A 23,256-nucleotide genomic window follows, 5' to 3' on the forward strand; every position below is an offset into this window, starting at 1 on the left:
CTGTTGAAGACACAAAATAAGTAATAAAAAAGCAAAAAAAAAAACAATTTTTCAATCACGCTAAATGTTTGATACAGAAGACTTCAGGAAAAGCTCCCAACTCAATCATGTAATCTCCAATTTACAATGAAAGATAAATAATTGGGACAGTGTGCTACTGGGAACTACTTTGTTCACTCATAAAAACAAAATTTTTTTTAAGATAAAGCATTATTCTTTTATTCCTTTTTATCAATATCCCTCTCAAAGAATTTAATTCATCGCTCTGAAGTCTCTTCCCCTGGAAAATCCTAAAGAAGCAGCTACACATCAGCATACAATCCCAATGCATGCACATACTCTGCTCTCACCAAACCTCTTCATCTCATTGTAGGTTGATGAAAGGTCCCACAAAGTCAATGGAAAAACATTTTGTGGTCACAACTAACCAAGGTTTAGGTTAAGGATGCTGCCCGTAGGAGGGGTTTTCAAAGTCCTTTCTGATTTAGCAGCAATGGGAGTGGAGGACTGAGGAGAGAAGGGTTTTGGGCTGCCCGACACACTGCCAGCTTGACTTGTCTTCACAGATCCAGGAGAAGCTGAAAGAGGAAACAAACTGGATCAATGATTAGCTGTCAGAGAGTTTCAGGTTTTGAACACTATAACCTGCATCACAACTGAGCAGGAAGTTGAGAAGGGGAGAAAGGTTTGTCATCCAAGACTCCGCACCAACCAAGACAACGAGCGGAATTTTCCATCTCGCATACACAATGATGCATTCAGATCCTTGATTAAGATGCAATTAATTTTAAGGCAATTGACAACCCAGCACACCAAAATGGCTGTCCTCACTACTTGGAAGTCAATCTTTATATACTGGTATCACCTGCTTATTATCTCCAAAATGTAGTACTTTCAATGTAAAGTACTATTCAAAACTCGGGGAACATTTTTTTACATTTTTTTTCAAATTTGGTTTGGCTGCATAAATTCTCAGGAGTCTAATGACCAATGTTATGTACCCCTAGGGTTCATTTTCTCTGTGGACAGTCATTTTAAAATGCCGGGAGAATGAGACTAACTTTTGGACACTTGGATTTCTACTGATTACAAAGTTGCTTGGTTACTATGGTGAGAGAGATGGAGTTACTTGATGGACAATCGATGTTATGGTTTCTCTGCAGCTTGTTTTGAATATACACGGACACACGAAAGGCTGGTGGCGGAAATTGCCACTGAACTTTTAAGTACCCACAAAGGTTGGGGCTGAGGATCGATTACGAGGAAATGATCCGTGACTATTGGTGTGTGTAAAGGGTGACCCTGTGGAATCTACCAGTGTGTCTAACCCTTGCCTGGGTTGGTAGATTATCACTTGAAGATGGCACTCTTAAGTTGGTCACTTTTGGCTGACTTGGAAGATTTGGAGGACATCGAGGAGGTTCAACAACACCTGTTTATTCAGATTACAAGTATCTCTCTCTCTCTCACTTCAATCCCATGCATCCGAACTGAATTTTTCTTACATACTGTCATTAAGACTGTAATTCTTGCCACCTGATCTTGAATAAGTTTAGGAACTTTATTTACACCTATATATGCATAACACAGTTAACTCTTGATTTACCAGGTTTAAGTTACTATATTACATAGTTACTAATAAAATAGTGTTTCGTTAACAGCAAAACCAGACTCCAGGTGTTTTATTGTTGCTGATACTTTTACAGGGTTGCATGTACATAACACCCAGCTTGAGTCATTTCAGCCTCCCAATAAAATTAAGTGAATACAGTCAGTCACCCATTCTCAGCTCATCTGAGGACTAGCACCACTATGATTCAGAACTCCCTCTCTATTGCGATATCTTGAAAACAGAACTTAGTATCCTCAGTGCAGGACAACCTAAAAATCAACAAGAATCTAAATATCTTCAGTCAACTTACTGGGAATGATAAGGTATCCAAAGAAAGGGAATTATATTGAAAGAAACTCAATAAATACGAATCTTGAAAGATTCACAGTTTAACCTCTCCAATAGATTCCTTTCACATATCTTCACGAAAAAATGTTGCTGTCTTACTGCTTTTGCCTCCTGCTCCATCACATGCTGCCCCACCATTTCTTTTGAAAACAGTTGATAAAATTAGCTAATATCATACCTGTGCTCCGGTCAATGAAGTCCATGGACTCCTCACTTGCACTAAAGTGACTGGAAGTTGCTTTCATGTTCTTCTCTGTAGGCTCAGTCTCTAGGTCAGAACCAGTGTGCACTGAAGAGTTGGTGCTCATTGGCGAGCGGGGCGTGTCCGTGAGTGAAATTCTCTGACTTGGACCACCAATTAATATGGGCTTGCTGAGAACTATTTTTGGTGATGCTGTCATATCAAAGTTTAGTTTGATTTTTTCATATTTATCAGGCTTAGCAGTTCCTGCTGCTGGGTTCTGGGGATCTTTCAGCATCTGGAATTGGCTGTTGGGAGTGTATGGTGAGCGAAAAGGCGCATAATTGAATGTTCCAAATTTTTTACGAATGTTCTCCACGTATACTTCCATTTCTTGCATTGCACTGTTGAAGATGCTTTTAGTCTTTTTTACAGAAAAGGGAATTTCTCTCGACATGAGGTAGCAGTTATTTATTGGAACCCAAGCTCTGTGTATTGTAGAAATATATTCAATTAATACATTAGATTAACTAGCTAATATTTTTTCTCATCATCTTAGACATCAAAATGATTTTTTAAAAAACATTTTATTTATGAAAGCACACAAACCCTTTCCCAGTTGAGGAGCAGAACGTGCTTTGATTTAAAGAGCAGAATGCATAGAAAAAAATTAAATATAGTTTTTCAGTTTCTCTTCCTCACTCAAAGCCTTTTTCAATAATCATGCTTGTATGCCACTGCAATGCATCCCAGTATGGCAGTGGTGGTTAGTCCATCGTGGGAGGTGGAAGCAGGTAAGGTCAGTCAGCAGGGCTCTGGTGAAGCTGTTTAAGCCGATACTCTGTACAATGGATACAATAAATTACAGAAACAGTGATAGACTCCAACCATGCCACTGACTTTGGATGATGGATGGAGACAGGGTATCATCAATGGCCTTTGCTCCATTGGGAGCTAAATGCCCAAGAAGAATTGTGAGGAGTTATTAAGATGATTGGATAAACTAGAAACAATGCAAAGATGCTTGATAGCAACCATTACCCTCCTGTTATGCTATAATGGTGCCATGATTCCAAATATTTAAGTTTTATTTTCTTTGGAATGAAGGAAGATGAGAAGCAACTTGATAGAGGAAAATAAGATTACAAGAGTCATGGATAGAGAGGACATCCAACAACTTTCCAATAGCTAATAACAGAGGACTTTTTTTTAAACGGTGAGTAAATTATAAGGGAGAAGTCAGAGGACTCTTTTACACAGTGGTAAGTGTCTGGAATGCACTTCTGGGGACTTCACATAATGCAGGACAAAGCTACACACATAACTAGTGTCCCATAATTACCTGAATGATTCCTTCTCTCAACCAGCAAGTGCACAGTGGCTGCAGTTTGTACCTTCCACACAATGCACTGTGGTTAGTTGCCCAGGATCCTCGAAACCCCTCAACCTCTATAAGCAATCAGGGCAGAACACCACCACTTGCATTTTCCCCTTCAGCTCACAGCACCCTAATCTCAAAATATATTGCTGACCCTTCACCAGTGCTGGTTCCAAATCTGGAACTTCCTAACCAACACTACTATGGATAGATGCTTGAAGAAAATCAATCCTTAATTTAAATGTTCATGACAGACCGTATTATATCCTTAACAATTAAAAATGGATTGGTATCCTGATCATTCTGTTCTCAAGATACAAATTCATGCTATAGTTCTGAGCTCAATACTGAAGGAGACAACTTCTGTACATTTCTGCTAGATCATGCAGTACAAGTTAATGAAAAGCACAAAGGATGCCATGGACCTCTGGTAATGTTTATAATTAAAACTGCAAAATTATTTTCTCTATGGACTATACATTTAAAAATATTTAACAGCCACTTTAACATTTTCACATCAAATCTCTCTGTTCAACTGCCTGATTTAATTATCTTTGCAATGCAGACTGATTCAAGAGAATGTTAGAAACAATCTTCCATACATTACAAAGTATTTCACCTGTCATGCTGGCCAAAGAAACGTGCATCGACCTGTCCGTCCTTGTCTCGCAGTGCTTTTGCCGGCCAAAATGGAAAGCCTTTAAGCTTTGCCCAGACAAGTGGATGGGGATTACTCTGCAAACAAAATACAAATATGATTGGGTGGGAAGGCAGGTAAATCTATAATTTTACAAGAACCCTTTCAAGATTGCTGCAATGCTAAATGCAAAAATAAAGTACAACCTAAAGTCTTGACTGTGGAGGCCTAAGTCTCCACATATATTTAAGGCAGAGGTTGATAGATTTTTGATTAGTCTGGGCACGAAGGGATACGGGCAGAAGGCAGGAGATTGGGACTGAGGGGAAATTGGATCAGCTAAGATGAAACAGTGATGCAGACTTGATGAGTCAAATGACCCAACTCTGTTTTTATATCTTATGGTCTTATAAAGAACTACACATGTTCAGAGGAACTTCTTTAGCCAGAGGGTGCTGATTCTGTGGAATTCACTGCCACAGAGAGCTGTGGAGGCCAAGTCATTGGGTTATATTTAAAGCAGAGATTGATAGGCTATTGATGTGTAAGGGTGTCAATTATGGAGAGAAGAAAAGTTGATGGGGTTGAGAGAGATAATTCTGCTCCTACTTCCTATGATCTAATACAAACAATTCCAAACAAAAAGAGTGGAACTCACATCTAATAAATAACAGTATAAACACAATTCTTCAGTGAAGTACACTGCAGACAACAGACACAGTAATTATTTGAAGGGACTACACAACCAGAACACTTGGCAGTTATTTATAGCATCCTAATACCTGGTAACATTTTGCCAGCTTCCCCCCCCCCCCCCCAGAGGAGCTGTAGTTAGCAACCTAAATTACTGCACTGAAACAACCAGATCATCCTTCAAAGCCTCCCTGTGGAGACTAGAAATTAAGAGAAATCAGCTTAATTTTGTCTCAGAAGTATTACTCATTATAAATCATTCATAAAACTTAGCACAGTACTTGTTTTCAACAAGTTATTTGGGGAGATTAGGAATCTATTTCAAAAACTTAACAGGTGTGGCTGGAAGACATACAACTTCAGGGTGAGGAGCCATGGATGAGCCGGTTCCTCACAGACGTCTCCAAATGAAGCACAGTGGAAGACTAAAACATCTAGTATGCACTGCTGATGGAAGGCCCCTGCACTCGAGCAAATTTATCTCTCTCTCCCTTGATGATGAGAGAGTTGGTGGGCTTGCAGAAGCAATACTGAAGATCGTAATATCCAAACCACTGCTAGTCTCCCCTCTCATTAAACAGGAGCAATATCTCTCTCACCCTTGTTAATGACAGAAAGCCGGACTGAGAAGTCAGTGTTTGGGTGGACAGTAATTTTTGATGGGACTCTATTCTCTTTGGGGGCTTTGCTATTGTTGCATGGAGGATGGTGGAGGGTTGATGCTTTTGCTACTGCTTGTGAGAGGGTATTTTGGGGTTCTAACATTTTCTGTCATTCACTCATTTCCCCCCCCTGTTTTGTGGTTGTCTATGAAGAGTAAGAATTTCAGGTTGTATTCTTTATGTATTCTCTGATATTAAATTAAACCATTTGAAGGGAAAAAACTATAAAGCCTTGTGTTATAGTTTCAAAGGTAAGCCAGTAGAGATGCACCAAAAATATGAGTGTGTTTGGTGAAAAATAACATACGTTAAAAATGATTGATTACCCTTGAAGAGCAGGCCCATTCCACCAGACTGAACAAAGACTCAACTGAGTCCACTTGATGAAAGATTGAAAAGATGAATGAAAGAGCATCACTGAGGAAATAAACTATTCTTCATGGACAAATGGAGAATACAACTGGGAAATCCGCAATCATTGAACAGGATTAGGAGCTTTATTGCTGACCCACAGCAGAATTTTAGAGGGTAAATTCATAAAAATGATACATGAACTTGGAGCAACATTCTCTTTTATGAATATGCTCAATATCCAATGAAAAAGCATGATGGATGGTTTTAGCAGTATTTTAAACATTTCAATAAAAAACATGCTATCCTTCCCTTTATCAACCACCCACTACACACCAAGACTGCATCCGGCACTGATGAAACAATTTTTCACAAAGACAGATTTCTAAGTGAGAGTACAATGACTTGGAATAGCCATGTATGGATTCTGGAAAGAATGACTAAAGGGATTTTCTGTTGCTACTAGTTACACCATAACCCCAATCAAATTTATAAAAGCCCAAGAGATACATGCATAATTAAAGATTCCATTGGCAACAATTTATTATATTCTCAAGGAAAAAAAATATTTTTCTTGAAAGCAACCATTGCAAAATTAAGCGGACATTGGGTAAGCCTTTCTGATATATTGGAGGATAAACTGCAGCATATCATACAAACCAGTATTATTATTCAGCTGTGCCCGTGATGAACTGCATCCTTTGATGCCACAAGGTAAATTTGTTTATCATCCTGGATCAATTAAGGCCAAATGTTCTTTAACAAATTAACAGGTCAATTGGAGGTCAGATTGGTTTTAAATTAGAATCCTTAAGTCAATTAGAAAGCATTTTATGCTGCTGGCAAATTTTTCCACCAGGTTCTGGATTTGATTGTCTTGCTTCTTTCATTGCTAATTGAGTGTAAACACACTGATCTGATGACCGAGATAAAGTTCAACATTTAAAAATCCCAGAGGTGGCTAACACTAAAGGCAATAATAAAGATTCAAATTAACCAAAAACAAAGTTGAGCTAAAGTCCAAGTATTTGTATTTAGTACACAAGTAGTTATTTGATCCAATGAACATTTTGATGTTTACAATTTACAGAACACCTGAACTTACGCATGGCTCACAAAACCAGTTGTCTCTCTTTTGACATGCAGCCAAATAGCATTCTGGACAAACTTCAATTTCATTCATCTAAGTGGAGAAAAATATTAGCTTGAAACAACTTTCTTCAGTATAACAAAGCATCAACAAAAAAAAACATCAACAGTGAACATTTCAAAAAAGTGAATAAAAGTATCTGAAGAAGAAAGAAGAAAAGACAGATTCTTTTGGAAAATTTTATGAGAAAGTTAAGAGTTCTTCCTCTTTCAGAATCTGTGATTCAAATGGTTTGTTTAAGATTGTGCAGATATTTCATGAACATCACAAGCTTGATTCAAAGTAAATGGCCGTCTGTACAGTCCTAATAGATCCAATAAAATCAGTTTAACAATAAAATACAATACTCTTCCTTGCCAATACTTACTTCATGCTCACAGATCTTTATGATCACCTTAGCTGTAGCTGTTAATTTGTGATTGGCTGCAAAACAAAAATCTATTATTTATTTTAAAAACAGAACACAGTACAATATTAACATCTCATTTAATACCATGTAGCTAATAACTGCACTGTTACACATTTCTGATTCACTCTGCACCTGCTTGACAAAGTTGGAATTTTGTCTAAGCCAAAGGAGAAATGATGTAAACAAATTAGGATGAGCATTTCCAATACAATATTTAAAGTGTTGCTGTGTCAAAAATAATGTCTTTCAGCTGAAATGGAACCCATTTTGACTCATTCAGATAAATATAAAAGACCCCTACATACATGTTGCAATGGTAGTTAATAACTCATTAGCCAATGTGACATCACTCATTGATTAGTTCAGATATACAAGCCATAATTTAATCCTTAACCCTCTGCTTGGATAACAACAGCACAGTATGATTAATTTAAACACGACAAAGGAAAAAAACATTCCCATTCAATCACTACCAGCAACCTCTGCTTTAAGTTGCATGAATGCATGCATTCATGAACGTGCTTGCATTGGAGCAGGCCCAGAGCAAGTTCACAAGAATGGTCCAGAGAATGAAAGATTTAACATACGAGAAACTTTTGATAGCTCTGAGCCTGTGCTCATCGGAGTATAAAAGAATGAGTGGGGGGGGGGGGGGGGGGGGAAGCTCATTGAAACCTATTGAATATTGAAAGGCCTAGATGGAGTGGACTTGAGAGGATGTTTCCTATAGTGGAGAAGTCCAGGACCAGAGAGCATAGCCTCAGTATAGAAGGATGTATGTAATTTAGAACAGAGATGAGGAAGAATTCCTTTGTCAGAAGGTAGTGAATCTGTAGAATTCCTTCCCATAACAGCTTTGGAGGCCAAGATGTTGGGTATATTTAAAGCAAGTGTTAGGTTCTTGATTTGTAAGGGTATCAGAGGTTAATGGGGTTGGGAGAGATAACCAACCAGCCATGAGAGAATGTCAGAGCAGACTCTACAAGCTGAATGACCTAATTCTGCTCCTATATGTTATGGTCTTATTTTGTCAAGGACAAGATAAGTTATCAATTTTATCATTCTTCAACTAAATCTATTTTCTATTGATGTTGAGGACGTCAATGTGGTGAGGACACAGATGTGGAGAGTATCTGTAAGTATCTGGAGATGCACCTGGAAGACAGACTTAAATGGAGCACCAACACAGAGGCCGTATACAAGGAGGACCAGGTTCACCTCTACTTACTGAGGAGACTGAGGTCCTTTGGAGTATGCAGGCTTCTCCTTCACATGTTCTACCAATCTGTTGTCATTGGTACCATCTTCTATGCAGTGGGGCAATGGTATCAACATGGGTGATGCCAACAGGCTCAATAAAATGATTAGAAAGGCAGGTTCTGTTATAGGAGTCAAACTGGACACACTGGAGGCTGTGGTAGAACAAAGGACCCTACGGAAAATCCCGGCAATTCTGTACAATGTTTCTCACCCTCTGCATGCCACCTTGGCTGAACAGAGGAGCACTTTTAGTAATAGACTAAGATGACTCTGCTGCTCCAAAGAGCACCATATGAAGTCATTCTTACCCTTGGCCATTAGGCTTTATAATGAGTCAACTCAGCCAGGGCAGTGATGACCCACCTGGACCAGATGGAGTACATCCCAGAGTCCTGAGAGAGGTTGTGGAAAAGATAACAGATGCATTAGTTATGATCTTTCAAGAATCACTTGATTCTGGCATGGTCCTGGAGGATGGAAAATTGCAAATGTCACTCCACTCTTTAAGAACAAAGGAAGGCAAAAGAATGGAAATGATAGACCAGTTAGCTTAACCTCAGTGGTTGTGTAAGTGTTGGAGTCCATTATTAAGGATGAGGTTTGTGGTACTTGGAGACTAATGATAAAATAAGAAAAGGTTTCTGACAAATCTGTTAAGAGTTTCTTGAGGAAGTAACAAGCAGGGTGAACAAAGGAGAGGCAGTGGATGTCATTTACTTGGATTTTCAGAAGACATTTGATAGGTGCCACACATGAGACTGCTTAACAAGGTAAATTCTACAGCGTTACAGAAAAATTACTGGCATGGATAGAGACTCGTGGTGTTTCTCAGGGGTCAATATTAGGACCGCTACTTTTACATTGTTTGTGAATGATTTGGTTAATGGAATTGATGGCTTTATGGGAACATTTACAGATGGTACGAAGACAGGTTGAGGGCTAGGTGGTGCTGAGGAAGCAATGCAATTGTAGCAGTACTTAGAAAAATTGGAAGAATAGGCAAAAAAGTGGCAGATGGGATACAGTGTTGATAATGCATTTTGATAAAAAGAATAATAGTGCAGACTATTATTTAAATAGGGAGAAAATTCAAATATCAGAGGTGCAAAGTGACTTGGGAGTCCTCGTGCAAGACTCCCAGAAGACAAATTCACAGGTTGAGTCTGTGGTAAAGAAGGCAAAGGCAATATTGACATTTATTTCAGGGGGAATAGAATATAAAAGCAAGGAGATAATGCTGAGGCTTTATAAGACATATATAAGACATAAGTCAGGCCATACTTGCAGTACTGTCAACAGTTTTGGACCCCGTATCTCAGAAAGGATGTATTGTCATTGTAGAGAGTCCAGGAGGTTCTTGAGGAAGATTCTGGGAATGAAGGGATTAACATGTGAGATGTGTTTGGCAGCTTTGGGAATTTAGAAGAATGCAGGGGAGGATCTCATCGAAACCTACCGAATGTTGAAAGAACTAGATCAGGTGGATGTGTGGAGGATGTTGAGGGTGTTTACTAGGGTGGGTATATTCAGAACTAGAGGGCACAGCCTCAAAATTGAGGGGCAACATTTTAGAACAGAGGTAAGAAGAAATTCTTTTTAGACAGAGAGTAGTAAATCTGTGGACTGCTCTGCAATGGAGGCCGAGTCCATGGGATACTTAAATCAGAAGTTGATGGTTTCCTGATTAGTCCGGATATCAAAGGATATGGCGAGAAGGCAGGTGTCTGGGGTTGAGTGGAATCTGGGATCAGCCATAATGGAAAGGCTGAGCAGACTCGATGGGCTAAATGGCTTAATTTTGCTCCTATGTTTTATGAACCACCACCTGTTAGACTGTTTGAGGTAACTTATTTTTTAATCTTCTTACTTCTAATATTTTTATATCTTTGCACTTTAATGCTACTGTGAAACAGTAATTTCCCTTGGGATATATCTATCTAAAGCTCATCATTAATCGGCCTAGAGAAAACAACAGTTGGCTTTCTTTTTGAACTGCTGCAACTTGTGTGCCGAAGGTACTCCCAAAAGGTGTGTGGGAAGGAAATTCCAGGATTTTGACTATGTTCCAATGAAGGAATGGTAATATACTCTATATCCAAGCCAGGCTGTAGAAGAATTCCAAGTATTTCCCCAGTCAATCAATTCCCTTGCCCTTCCATGTGGTGAAAGCCAGAGGTTTAAGGCTGTGGCCAAAAGAAACTGCAGTTCATCCAGCAGAGCATATTTACTATATGATGGTGGAAATTGATTTTTTAAGACAATAATTCACAAAGCTTCCATCATTTTGTTGATAATTCACCATAAAATAATGGGGAAATTTTTGGTGATGTTAGGGCAGTTCCATGATGCCATGTCTTTTACTTGCACTGGAACAGTTTAGCCAACGGCACAGCAAGTTCAAGGAAATGTCTTCGTAACTATTGCCAGGAGATTGTCAAACCTATATTCTTTGTTGTGTCCAATTCACTCAGCCACTTGCTGATGTCAAAGTCAGCAAGTCAAATTGGCTTATGTCCTGCACCAGTGCCTTTATGAGGAAGCCTACTGTCAAAGCTCAGATAACTAATTTGAAGTATCAAAAGGCACAGAGTCAATTCAGTAGTGAATGCAAGAGAATTATAAGAACAAAACAGATTATTTTTCAGCTCATCTGATATCTTGATGAGAAACAGAATAATTTTTAAACGTGTGAAATTCTGCTTCAATTGAAGCTGAATTACAGACACAAACATGACATTTTTCGGTATCGCTTCGATCCTACTTCCAAGTATCAGAGGCAAAACAAGCAATAGTCCTTCATTAACTCAGTGGGTAAATGTTCCAAATGTGCAAAAAGCACAAAGGTTCAAAGGCTTAATCTTCAGTAGGCACCAAGGCAGCAGACATCAGAGAGAACAAAAGACCTTTCCTGATGAAGGGTCTCTACCTGAAACATTGGATCTTTTTTCCTCTCCAAAGATGCTACCTGGCCTGTTGAGTACCTCCAGTTTTTTGTGTGTGTTCTCCAGATTTCCAGCATCTGCAGGGTCTCTTGTGTTCTGTTACTCTATTAATAGTGTCACTAACCATTAGCAATGGACAAAAAGTGAATGGGAGAAATTTGACACAGAAAGTGGTCCCACATTCTGAAACTATTTGGTGCACTTTAGCTAGATGACATTCACAGTCCTCCACTGTTGGACAGCCTGGAATTATATACCATGTGCTGTTGATGCAAACAAGGTTCCAGAAGACTATTCACCATACTCCTTCTGTTAAAAGAAGTAATTGCACCCCATAGGCATGCACGACCAAACTCATAATACAACTGGAGGCAGCAGCTGTAGAAGCTGCAGAAGAGGAGAGTATTTAATAAAAATAAAATCACTTTTTTTTCCAGAACTTGTGCTTTGTAGTAAGAATTATAAATAGTGCCAATGTAAAATTTTTGTAGAAATCATCACCAGTGTTCTCCTTCACATTCATTGTTGAGTGTCACTCAAGTACATCAGCTGACATTGAATGCAACATGTATAATCCTGGATTTTATTCTAACACACAGGATTAATAGAGAACAATTATGCAAATTGGTCCACTTCACATTCATTTAGATAGCTGTAGTTTACATTCTGCAATATGCTTCAAAAGCTTACTTATATAAATTATTTACATTTTTCTGTAAAGAGTCAAATCTTTGTCAGTCTTGGATTTCAATGCTATTGGAGATTTGCTGCAGTTGATATTAAAAATAATATGATTGAATTATTTTAAATTAGTTCCAATGCTATAATCTCAGCAAACATATAGAATCCTATCATTCCTTCACTATTAGTATCCACTAGAACAGCAGAATACGGGATAAAAATGTTAAAAAGTATATACTTCAAAATAACTATTGAGCATAAATGATATTTACCACCGTTATATATGATGCAGTTATGCAATATCCATTTAACATCAGCAAGGAAAGCCTCAGTGCAACCGTACATCTTCTTTTTGACATTCTGAAAGAATAGAATAAGTCAATAGTATCGAACGCATGTGCAGTATTAGCATGACAACCACAATGAAAAACCCTCAAGGTCACAAAATGTGGTCGATCTTTAGTGAAAGCATAGTTATTTAGTCTAAATGATTGAGTGGTTAATCAATAGACTTCAACTTTCCCAGTGTGTAACTTATGTACATGAAGTCATTATGCTCTCATTGAACAGCCAAGCATTTACTAGAATTGTGTCAAAAGCAAAATGAAACATTGTGTCCATGGTTCACTTTGGTATTGGCTGCTTGAACATTGTCACAGCATACAAGAAATAAAAATGAGTTTCATTCGCATGAATCCTGTCCCAACTTAAACTTGATAACTTAGTGCACTAATGGATTATTGGCAAGCAGTTAGCTGCACACCATTATTAAATTCAAACACAGATCTGCTATGTTAAAAAAAACAACATAAATGAGCAAGGCTTTTAAATTACTCCCAGACAGCACTTTTTTCTTTACAATTTTATGCATTTAGCAGAGTTTATTTGTCAAGAACAAGGGACATACACAGCGAGGAATATTTTTAACATACGACATTCACTAAAGGCATTTTCTCGTTTGTAATCACAGGTGTGGAGATCAAAGGAGTTTGCTAGAGACTGATAAATCATTTAAAAAAGCACCACAGATTAACAAGGTCATAAAATAACATAACAAGCTCATGAGAGGAGGGAGCAAGGTGGGGTCTATTTCCAGAGAATAGAAATAAGAGGTTATTGTGTGCATTTCTATTGTTTGTATTTCAAAGGACTGCACAGTATTGAAATGATTATGTTCATGAAACAATAGTCAGAATTCTGGAACGGAATTAAAATTCTACTGTAGTAAATAGAGAATTATAAATTCTAGTAATAGAAAAATCCTGGAGAAATATCTAGTTAAGAACAAAAGAACACATGAAACAAGTATAAACCAAGTGGCCCCTGAAATTTGTTCTGATTAATAACATCATGGCTGCTCTAGCCCTAGCCATTGTCTTACTCACCTACCTATTTTTAAGGGTTTTAAGGTTTTTCCTTTTGCTCCAGATCAATGCTTCCAACTTTTATATCATGTATCACAGAGGAGACAAGGGTAATGAAATCAAAAACAATGCTCAGTTTCTACAATCATATGCAACTACAACAAACCCCAAATTGCTAACTTATAGTTAAAATTTTAACTATAAATACTCAAAGTCTCCAGAAATTTTGGTGCAATAAACAGGTGCAAAAAAGCTGCAAAAATATGATAGAAATTGTTTGGAAGATTTTCAGCTGTCTTACACAAGACCTTCCCCTGCACAGTCTCTGGCAGCAGCTACCAGAACAGATCAACATTGTTATTACTGTAGCTGCAACTCTCAGCAAGAACTGCTCTCCCATGGCAGCCGCAGCAGCTGCTGAAAAGTCACCGGTCAGGAGTATTGTGAGCAGTTTTGGGCCACTTATCCAGGAAGGGTTGTGCTGCCATTGGAGAGGGGCCAGATGAAGTCCACAAGAATGACTCTATGGGAATTGAAGGGTTATAGCATTTGATGGCTCTGCACCTCGACTCGCTGGAGTTTAGAAGAATGAAGGGTGATCTCATTGAAATCTATCAATTATTCCTAGATAGAGTGGACATTTCCTACAATGGAGGAGTCCAAGACCAGAGAGCACAGCCTCAAAATTGAAGGACATCCCTTTAGAACAGAGATGAAGAGGAATTTCATTCCCCAGAGGGTGGTGCACCTGTGGAGTTCATTGCCAAGACAGCTGTGGAAGCCAAGTCATTAGGTATATTTAAAATGAAGGTTAATTAGCAAAGGCATCAAATGATACAGTGAGAAAGCAAGAGAGTGGGATTGAAAGGAATAATAAATCTACCATGATAGAATGATGGAGCAGACTAATGGGCTGAATGGCCTAATTATGTTATGTCTTATAGTCTGCATAGAGGCAAAGAAATATAGGGGAGGGGGGGGGGGGGGGTCGCGTCTTCAACCCGCAATCTGCTATCATGTATCCAGTACAGTGAGTGTCACCAGACAAAGGTCCAACACACTGGCAGAGACTCCAACACCCAGCTGTGTGTACACTGTGTAGGAAGGCCATAATAACTAATAGGACAATGCCAATGCTTCTTACTACGTATTTATATTCTGAGCACTACACTGAGGTTTGATAGAAAAACAATAGACTAATGTATAATCATGTCATTTTGCTAACCTCCTTTTGTGTTTTTATGAGTGACAAATACAGCTTGTAATTTCTAGATTTAACAGCCAATTTCTGCCTATCAATATGTAACCATCCAACTGATGGCAGACGAACATTTGACCCACTAATCCAGGGGTTTACAACCTTTTTTATGCCCTGAACCAATGCCATTAAGCAAGGGGTCCATGGACCCCAGGTTGGGATTCGCTGCACGAAGGTGAATTGTTCCCAGAGGTGCCCAGGCGAATTTCATGATGGTCTCTAATTGACCAGGGAAAGATCTCTGGCACAATCTAACAGGCACAGAACAACTTTTATAATCAGAGCATGCATAAATAATGTGAACCAATGGGTTCATTTTCTCAGTGCACAGCCTTGGCAGACATTTCAACAAATGTCTGCTGAGGCTTAATCTTGAAAATGTCCAAGTTTATAGAAATGCATATTGTTAAATTCAATCTCTGCCACTGGATGGCACTAGACAAAATGAAATTCTTACATGAAAATGTGCATTTACTTTGAACCAGGATTCAGACAGATTTTTGAAATAAAATACTTATTATAAATCAAAGGGGCACATTAAGAAAGAGGGTAATTAAACAACTAGGGAGATAATAAAACAAAAATCAAAAATGAATATTGTATATAAGGAGAATGTAATTATAGACCATGAGTTCCTCAGTCTTAACATACCTTTTCTAATGTGCAGATGTCCATTGGATGAAAGATATACTCTGCATAATCAGGATGCTGTTCTAATGAAACTGGCTTGTGGAAGGGTTCAGTCTGTTAAAAAGCAGCACAGTATTTTAAGGAGTTAAGAATAATTAGAACCAAAGGAATTGTTTAGGAAAATACTTTAATAATTAAAGTTTGGGTTTAGTTTCCCTTCTGAAGAAAGAATTTGAAAAAGGGATAATGGCTACTGTATAATTATGGCAAATAATTAATCATAACAGAGCAAATCTCACTAATCACAAACAAGAGAAAATCTACGGATGCTGTAAATCCAAGCAACACACACCAAATGATGAAGGAACTCAGCAGGCCAGGCAGCATCTACAGAAATGAGTACAGCCAACATTTTAGGCCGAGACCCACTAATGATGCTTAGTTCAGCCTGCTGCATAAATGAAGTAATTTTGTCCATTTAGCTTGGAGGCATAAGGAAGAGCTTAACTATGAATGGATCAGAATAATGATAAATGGTTACAATAACATGGGGCACCATGGTAGTGCAGCAATTAGCTCGACACTATTACAGCTTGGGGCATCAAAGTTCAGAGTTCAATTCTGGAGCCATCTGTAAGAAATTTCTACACTCTTCCCATGACTGTACAGGTTTCCTCCGAGTACTCTGGATTCCTCCCACATAGGTTAATTGGTCACTGTAAGTGTTCTGCAATTAGGCTCGGGTTAAATAGGTGGGTTGCTTGGCGCACAGCTTGTTGGGCTGAAAGGACCTTGTTCCGCACTGTATCTCTAAATAAATAAATATATAAAAAGGGAGGATGATGGAACTAATAATAATATGCCACTACTCAGTGCTTTGAAACTAGGTTTATATATAATTCCATGTTCCCTGACTATGTGGGATGGTTGTCAGCAAACAAAGTGGTAACACCCACTTAAAGCAGTGACACTGCAGAGAATTTCCACTGGCTAATTCCTTCAGAGGTCATCTACAAGAATGTCTCAGAGAGGCCCACTTTGTTCTCAGTATTTAAATTAAAGACAGGAGTGAAAAAGTGAAACTTAGAGATGTCATTGAACTGCAAAAACAGCATTTCTTATAACTTATCATTTGCAGTTTATGTTTGCAAGGTGTAGCTGTGTGGCAACAATCTCAAGAAGGTGTAACTTCTATGGCTGCTGGATACTGAACAGTTAAACAAGCTATCAAGAAGCATTCAAAAGATCCTTTTCAATTCTTGTTGTTCCAAGCAAACATATTAGAATAAAATCAAGTGTTTTATGTTTTTGAGTGATTGGTTACTGAATTCACTTTTCGCAAAAGGATTGTTGAATACGTGTGATAATGTAATTTCTTAAATGTTCAATATTTCTAAAACTAGGTCATTTAAAAGATTCATATTCTGCACTGTATTTGATTCTTTACATCTTATTCTTATTTCTAACTATAAATATCATTCCATACTTACTATTCCATAATTATTTTACTTTTTCACAAAATTTGATCCCCCCTCACTGTTACCTCACTGTCACTCAAAACCCTAAACTGATAGCTTAGCTAACATCAGCAACACGTCCCCTCTACAAATTCCGGAAGATACTACAGTTATTTCACGGTGTTTCCGATTGTACTTACTCCTGGCTGCTTCATCTTCTGTAGTGCAAATTTCAGCAGATAAGACAATTGATCTATAGTGAGCATAGTCATAGCTTTACTCTGAGTCTCAATACATTCAGCGACCGTGATTTTCTGTGAAATAAACAGATTAAAGAATTATTTTTTAAAAAGCACTAATCTGCTTATGTTGCATGGGTTGGGAACCACCTCAGCACAACACAGATATGACATGCCATTGAACGCTGCCTTCAAGAGAATGTGCCATTAATCTTCAGTCAGACATCCTTCTTACTCATGAACTCTACAGCAGTCTGAATGACAAGTGTGCCAAATGAGTCCAAAGCCATCAAGTTTAACAAGTTACTGCATTAACCCTTTGAAAGATATCTGCCAGCTTCTAAAGCTGCTGATTGTAAACTTACTACAGATGAAATAACAAAACTATAAAACCTGGAACTTAGGAAAAGAAAAATTAATAAGTTATTTGATTAACTTTATACCTTATTGTTCAAAGGGTTAATGACACAATAAAGAAATGTTCCATCAAGCTCAAAGAAAACTAATCATTTTTTTTGCAACTCAGTCAGTTCCCTGTATCCATACCAGTTTGTGTTATTGATGAACCTTATCCTAAGAATTGTGGCTACATGCATTTTTTAAACCCAGACTCATCATATATAATCAAAATAAAAATCCCACTTCCTTAATTAAAGAATGAATTTGTACAAATTCTGACCCATTTCCCTCACCATAGTTTTAACTATCTTTTATCATACCTCACATTCTGGACAGAACCAGTCCCCTTCCGGTTCAGCGTTCAGTTTTAAACACTTTGCATGGTAGACACGAGGACAGAGTTCGCAGCACAGAACCTGGCCCTCCCGGTGGCACACCCAGCAATAGAAGTCATTTCGACCATCCTGTGGTACAACATGAAGAAGGTCTTTGGTGAATGGCTGCTTCATAGAAGCAAAGGGACCACGTCTAAGTGTCAACTGAAATGGCAGGCAAGAGAAACAGGCTTGGTTTCAAAATGGGGTGATCATCAATTGTTAGGATGCAAAAGAAATACCAGTTCTGTTAGGCTTCTCATCCCAAGCACCAGATGGTTAGGAGTGCAATAGGAACAACTGTCCAATGAACAAATTTGCCCGAATAGTAAAGATATTCAGAAGATGACAAATTAGTGATAAGGTTTTTCTTCTGCCAAGATATCTAAGAAAGTCTCATCAAATTCAGGGAATAATTTTCTTTACTTCCAAGACATGCACTTAGTTTTATTTATTACATTTATCTTGCAAGCAAAAGAATACAAAATAAGTGATAAAGGTTGCTGATTTCTGTACCTTTTTATTTAGACAGAAGTGGGTAAGAAAGCACAGAAAACAATGGTCAATTGGTTTAAGCTTAATATTCAGCAAAAAAAAGCCAAAAAACTAAATACAGTGGATTCTGATTAATTGGGCCATCAGCTAATCGGGGCAGCCACTTATTTGGGAACAAAAACTAACTGAGAAAATGGCCAGGATTCCCTTCATTTATATGGGACACTGTAGCTAAACATGTTTCTAACTGGCACCAATTGCACATACTTGTGTGGTTGTGAGACACTCCACTGTGCTTAGAGAGAACAGTTTTTAAAGAGCATCAGTTGCATGTGTTTGTATTCAAAAAAGCAATTTTTTTTGTTATTGATAGTTAGTGAGCAATAAGCAGCAAGACAATTTAGAACTGTTTTGCTCACTGAGGTTTCAAACATTGTGGCTTGGAGATGCCAGAAATTGCTGGGAGTGGAAGTGAACGACTTCATTTTTTTCTATAAGTTAGGAACTATGAATAATTTGAAGGTATTGACAGGTATCTTGAATGTTAAAACGAAACTGAAGATTTGGAGGATGCAATTGTTAAAAGCATTGTGTGAAGGTAATCCATTATCTGCACTGTGTCTCTGCTGATTTTGTTCACTTGCTGTCAATCAAAAGAACTTGGCAGTGTACACTGAACAAATTCTTTCATTGACAATTATTGGGAACTAATACAGTACTATAGGAGTGTTATAATTTATTCTGTTCAATTTAAATACATAATTTGTTTTTCAGTTAAACAGTAGTTTGTCATTGTTATACCCTTTTAACTACTCTCATGAAGTTTCAGCTAATTGGGCCAAAGTGTGCTGGTCTCGATGTGTCACAATTAACCAGAATCCACTGTATTGTATTGAGAAATTGTAGAGAAAACCTTCCATCTGAATAAGCAATTCGATTCCTAACATGTACCGGTATTCTAATGACACTACAACAGGATTAATATATCTCACAAATACTGCATTTAATAATACTAAATACATACAAAACAAATAAATTAACTAAAATGGCTGTATGTGTATCAACAGTGTACACCAGAATATATGGTCTGTGCATCATTACTTAAGCTCCTCTCATTCAGAGTGATGAAAGCCATCAATTTACATAGGTCCCCCCACCTCACCCAAGAAAACTGTTGGCTTTCAGTACATGATTATATACTTTCCTCTTCAACTCCTGGTCAAGTGGAGGTGAACCATTTCTACAAATGCAAGGATCATTGACTCCATTCAGTTCAGGAAGGGCTTAATATTATTCTTGATTCAACAGTACCACTTAGCCATTGATCAGTACTCACACTAAACAGAGCTTAGAAAAATTTTGCTGAAAACTAGGTAGATTAAACAGAACTCAGCTGAACACAAAAAATGTTCCAAACTTTCAAATGGCTTATACCTGTCCTATAAATTCTATACCCCTACCCTCCACTGGTCAACCCAACCAGCTTCTCAGACTGAATCACAACCCGTCATTGTATTTGCCCTCGAAATGAGCTTTAATCTCATATTTTTCATCACCGAGATTGCTAGTTTAATAATGCAGACTTTATCTCCACCACCACACACCTTCTGCTGTCATCCCCACGACAACAGTTTTGCTACTCTCATTCTCAACTGTTCTAATGCCATCCTGACCTATCTTTATCAAATGCTCTGTTGCTGCCATTTGAACTCACACCAAATCCCATTCTCCCATCATCCACATTGACAAGTCCTTCAATATTCATATCTCTCCAAGACCCTGTACCTAAAAAGAAATCAACATATCTCATATCTGGTCCTCTTGCATCCATTATTTCTCATGCCCTAGCAACAACGACTGTGACTCAAACTATTTCAAGGTTACTGTCTGGAATTTCATCCACATATCTTTTTTTCCCCTCCCTCTGTTACAAAATAAACCTTAGAATCTGCCCTCTTCCCAAAGTTAATGGGCATCTAACTATTAATGGGGTGGATGTGTCTTAATAATGGTAGATGTCGAGTTTTATATAAAATGGCTTTCTGAATAACTCTGGAACATAGTAGTAGGGTTAATACTACAGATAAATTCAATATTAAAACTTTAGTGTGATCCAAGGCAAATGCTTTGAAAATGTATATTTGTCATTCATTCAGCCCAATGCTATAACTGTTAATTGAAGAAAAATTAGATTTCTGGATTAGATGGTCTTTGAGATCATTTCCAGCACTTCATCCCATCTTAACATTGAATGATGTTACTGCAATTTGGTTGAGACTTTCCCTACAGCCAGCAAAGGTGCTGCAGGTACCTTCTGATAATATGGTTAAAACTGTAATGTTCTCATCCTTACAGAGAGACGGACAATATTCTGACTTAACAAAATCTATTATTTTTTTTGATAATTATTTAATATACAAAAATTCACAAGCTAAAACTGAAATCCACACCATGCTGAACCACCATTAGATGTGAAGTTACATGTAGAGGTAGTAAGTGGGGTTTTCTGCATTTAAGCGCATACTTTCCATTCAGTTGAATGCAGAAGTCATAGGTATGATTTCTAAAGATGCCCGTTACTATGTTAAGGCATCAAGTGTGCATCTGTTAACTTCCCTCTGCCATTGCTCTCACTTTGTGTGGACCTTAAGAGCTTTAGAATGGTTTATTACTCAAAACTGGTGACTTGCCTCCTACACCCCGGGGATGTAGGAGGTGTCCTCACTGGTGAAAGGGCTTATTGTGTCCATTCACTCACCTTTGTCCCCCACAGACACTCAGTTCTCACTATGTGGCCCCAAGTAGCTGTTTGCTGCAATAGTAACCACACCCCAGAACACCACTTTGAGAGGTGGTCTGAAGCAGGTGAGGGTGGCCAGTAGCCTCATACCTCAGTGAGTCCCGGGCATGCCTGGCCTAGCTTGTGAAGTCAACTCTGATGGTGTGGATGGATGAGATCTACAATGAGATCCAACAGCCAGGAATGTGATACTGCAACACGCCAAGGAGAGTGAAGGGCATGATGAGGAACAGAAGATGTCACAGTTATCCACTGCAACCAAGGAAGGCCCCAGTTTGTGAAGTTTGTTCATACCACTGGATTTAGATTTCTGAAGTCAAGAGTGAAAATGTCCCAGTGCAATGGCTTTTCCACTTTAAAAACTCTCCCACACAGGTTTCCTGTCGTCGTCAGACTTGATGGACAGTCACCTACCTACTGGTGGCTTGCCGGTCTTTCAATTCATATTAAAATGTTGAAATCACAACTTAAATAACAAATCAGACTGAGCTTTTGGTTCATGTGAAGGGATCATTTTCATGGATCTAAGCTTGATTATTGAAATCAGCCTTTCAAATTTGCTTGAAAATCATTGTTCAGACTATAAAATGCCAGAATTTCAAACTAATGATCAAAAGGAAATCTGCATGGACATATGACAGCTCATAATGAAAATGGAGGTTATGATACAATGCAATGTTTTTCAGCCACATTTCTAAAAGAGGAGCGTAAATGCACAAGACAGAGGTGAGAAGTGCAACTACTACAGTGTATGAATCATCTTTGCAACACATCTGCAAAGAGTGAAAACGACACTGACATCTGCTTGCAAAACTCTGGCTCATTCTAGTTTTTGCAAAAAAATAACCTTTGATATGTAAAATAAATAATTATTCACAATTGGCGAGTAAAGGAATGAAATAAATAAAAGGGAAAGCATAAAGACTCTATGAATAGAGACAAAAATGGGTGCCACAATAGTGAAGTGGTTAGCACTTGGGGTGGATTTCAGCATTCATTTCTGGCGCTGTCAGTAAGGAGCCATACATTCTCCCTGTGACGGTGTTGATTTCCTCCCATAGTACCAAGGTTTAGATGTTAATTGGTCATTGTAAATGATCCTGTGATTAGGCCAGGGTTAAATAGGTGGGTTGCTGGGCAACAGTGGTCATTGGGCAATAAAGAGCCCATTCCATGTTTTATCTCGAAATAAATAAAATTATACAAAATTCTGAGGGCATAGATAGGGTAAATGCAAGTGGGCTGTTACAACTGAGTTTAGGTGAGATGACAACTACAGGTCATGTCTCAAGGGTGAATTGTGAAATGATGAGAACATGAGGAACAACTTCTGTCCTGCACACAGTTCACAAAACTATTTCTTTTACTTCTTTCGAGTATGATTCAACTATTAAGCAGCTTGTGATTTGAACCTGTGGTTTACATTTTGATGGTATGTTTTTGGGCTGATTGAGCAACCTGGTGCTTTGTTGTCTCCAAGGGAGTCTCATGAAGTTTGGAATGGAGTGTGCATCCTGGAAGCTTGGAAGCCTGGAGTCAGGGCACAAGCCCCTGACTGACTTCATTGCTTCTCTCTGATTGAGGCATCAAGGGCGCAAGGTCATGATCAACTCCACTGCTTCTCCCTGATTGAAGCATTGCTCAAGGTTGAAGTTGAAGAGGACAAGAGCAGAGGATGGGTGGATGTTCTGCATTGCCTGCCTGAGTTTCACCAATCTTCTTCTCCCTCTCACTAGATGCTGTTGGGGGAAAGTGCAGGAGTGTTGGGATCCACATTGCAAGGATGGACTGGCAAGGCTGTGAATTCGTTTTGGGGGCACGTTGAGGTTCATATGTTGCATGTGTTCCTGGATTCTGACTACTCATTTTTTTTGGCTGTTTTCGAGCCACTTGGTTGATGTCGACTGGGGCGCATCGGTGAAGAATGGGCCTGCGA

The 23,256-nt window shown here is 38.4% G+C and overlaps 1 protein-coding gene across 8 annotated transcripts in view; it reads right to left on the bottom strand.

The window, feature by feature from the left end:
• The window catches only part of zmynd8 (zinc finger, MYND-type containing 8), a 102,600-nt gene that overhangs the window by 25,126 nt on the left and 54,218 nt on the right, over positions 1-23,256 (bottom strand). The window contains exons 4-12 of one of the 8 annotated variants that reach the window (XM_059980794.1): positions 17,972-18,190; positions 17,214-17,327; positions 15,578-15,670; positions 12,577-12,664; positions 7,380-7,435; positions 6,968-7,045; positions 4,139-4,254; positions 2,139-2,629; positions 429-578 (exon numbers count right to left, since the gene is read on the bottom strand). In XM_059980794.1, coding sequence (XP_059836777.1) covers positions 429-578; positions 2,139-2,629; positions 4,139-4,254; positions 6,968-7,045; positions 7,380-7,435; positions 12,577-12,664; positions 15,578-15,670; positions 17,214-17,327; positions 17,972-18,190 — 1,405 coding nt within the window. Of the gene's footprint in view, positions 1-428; positions 579-2,138; positions 2,630-4,138; positions 4,255-6,967; positions 7,046-7,379; positions 7,451-12,576; positions 12,665-15,577; positions 15,671-17,213; positions 17,328-17,971; positions 18,191-23,256 lie in introns of all 8 variants that reach the window. The other 7 variants (XM_059980796.1, XM_059980795.1, XM_059980793.1 and 4 more) reach the window with 7 other exon arrangements.

This window comes from Hypanus sabinus, chromosome 9 (assembly GCF_030144855.1).
Source record: "Hypanus sabinus isolate sHypSab1 chromosome 9, sHypSab1.hap1, whole genome shotgun sequence".
Lineage (NCBI taxonomy): Eukaryota > Metazoa > Chordata > Chondrichthyes > Myliobatiformes > Dasyatidae > Hypanus > Hypanus sabinus.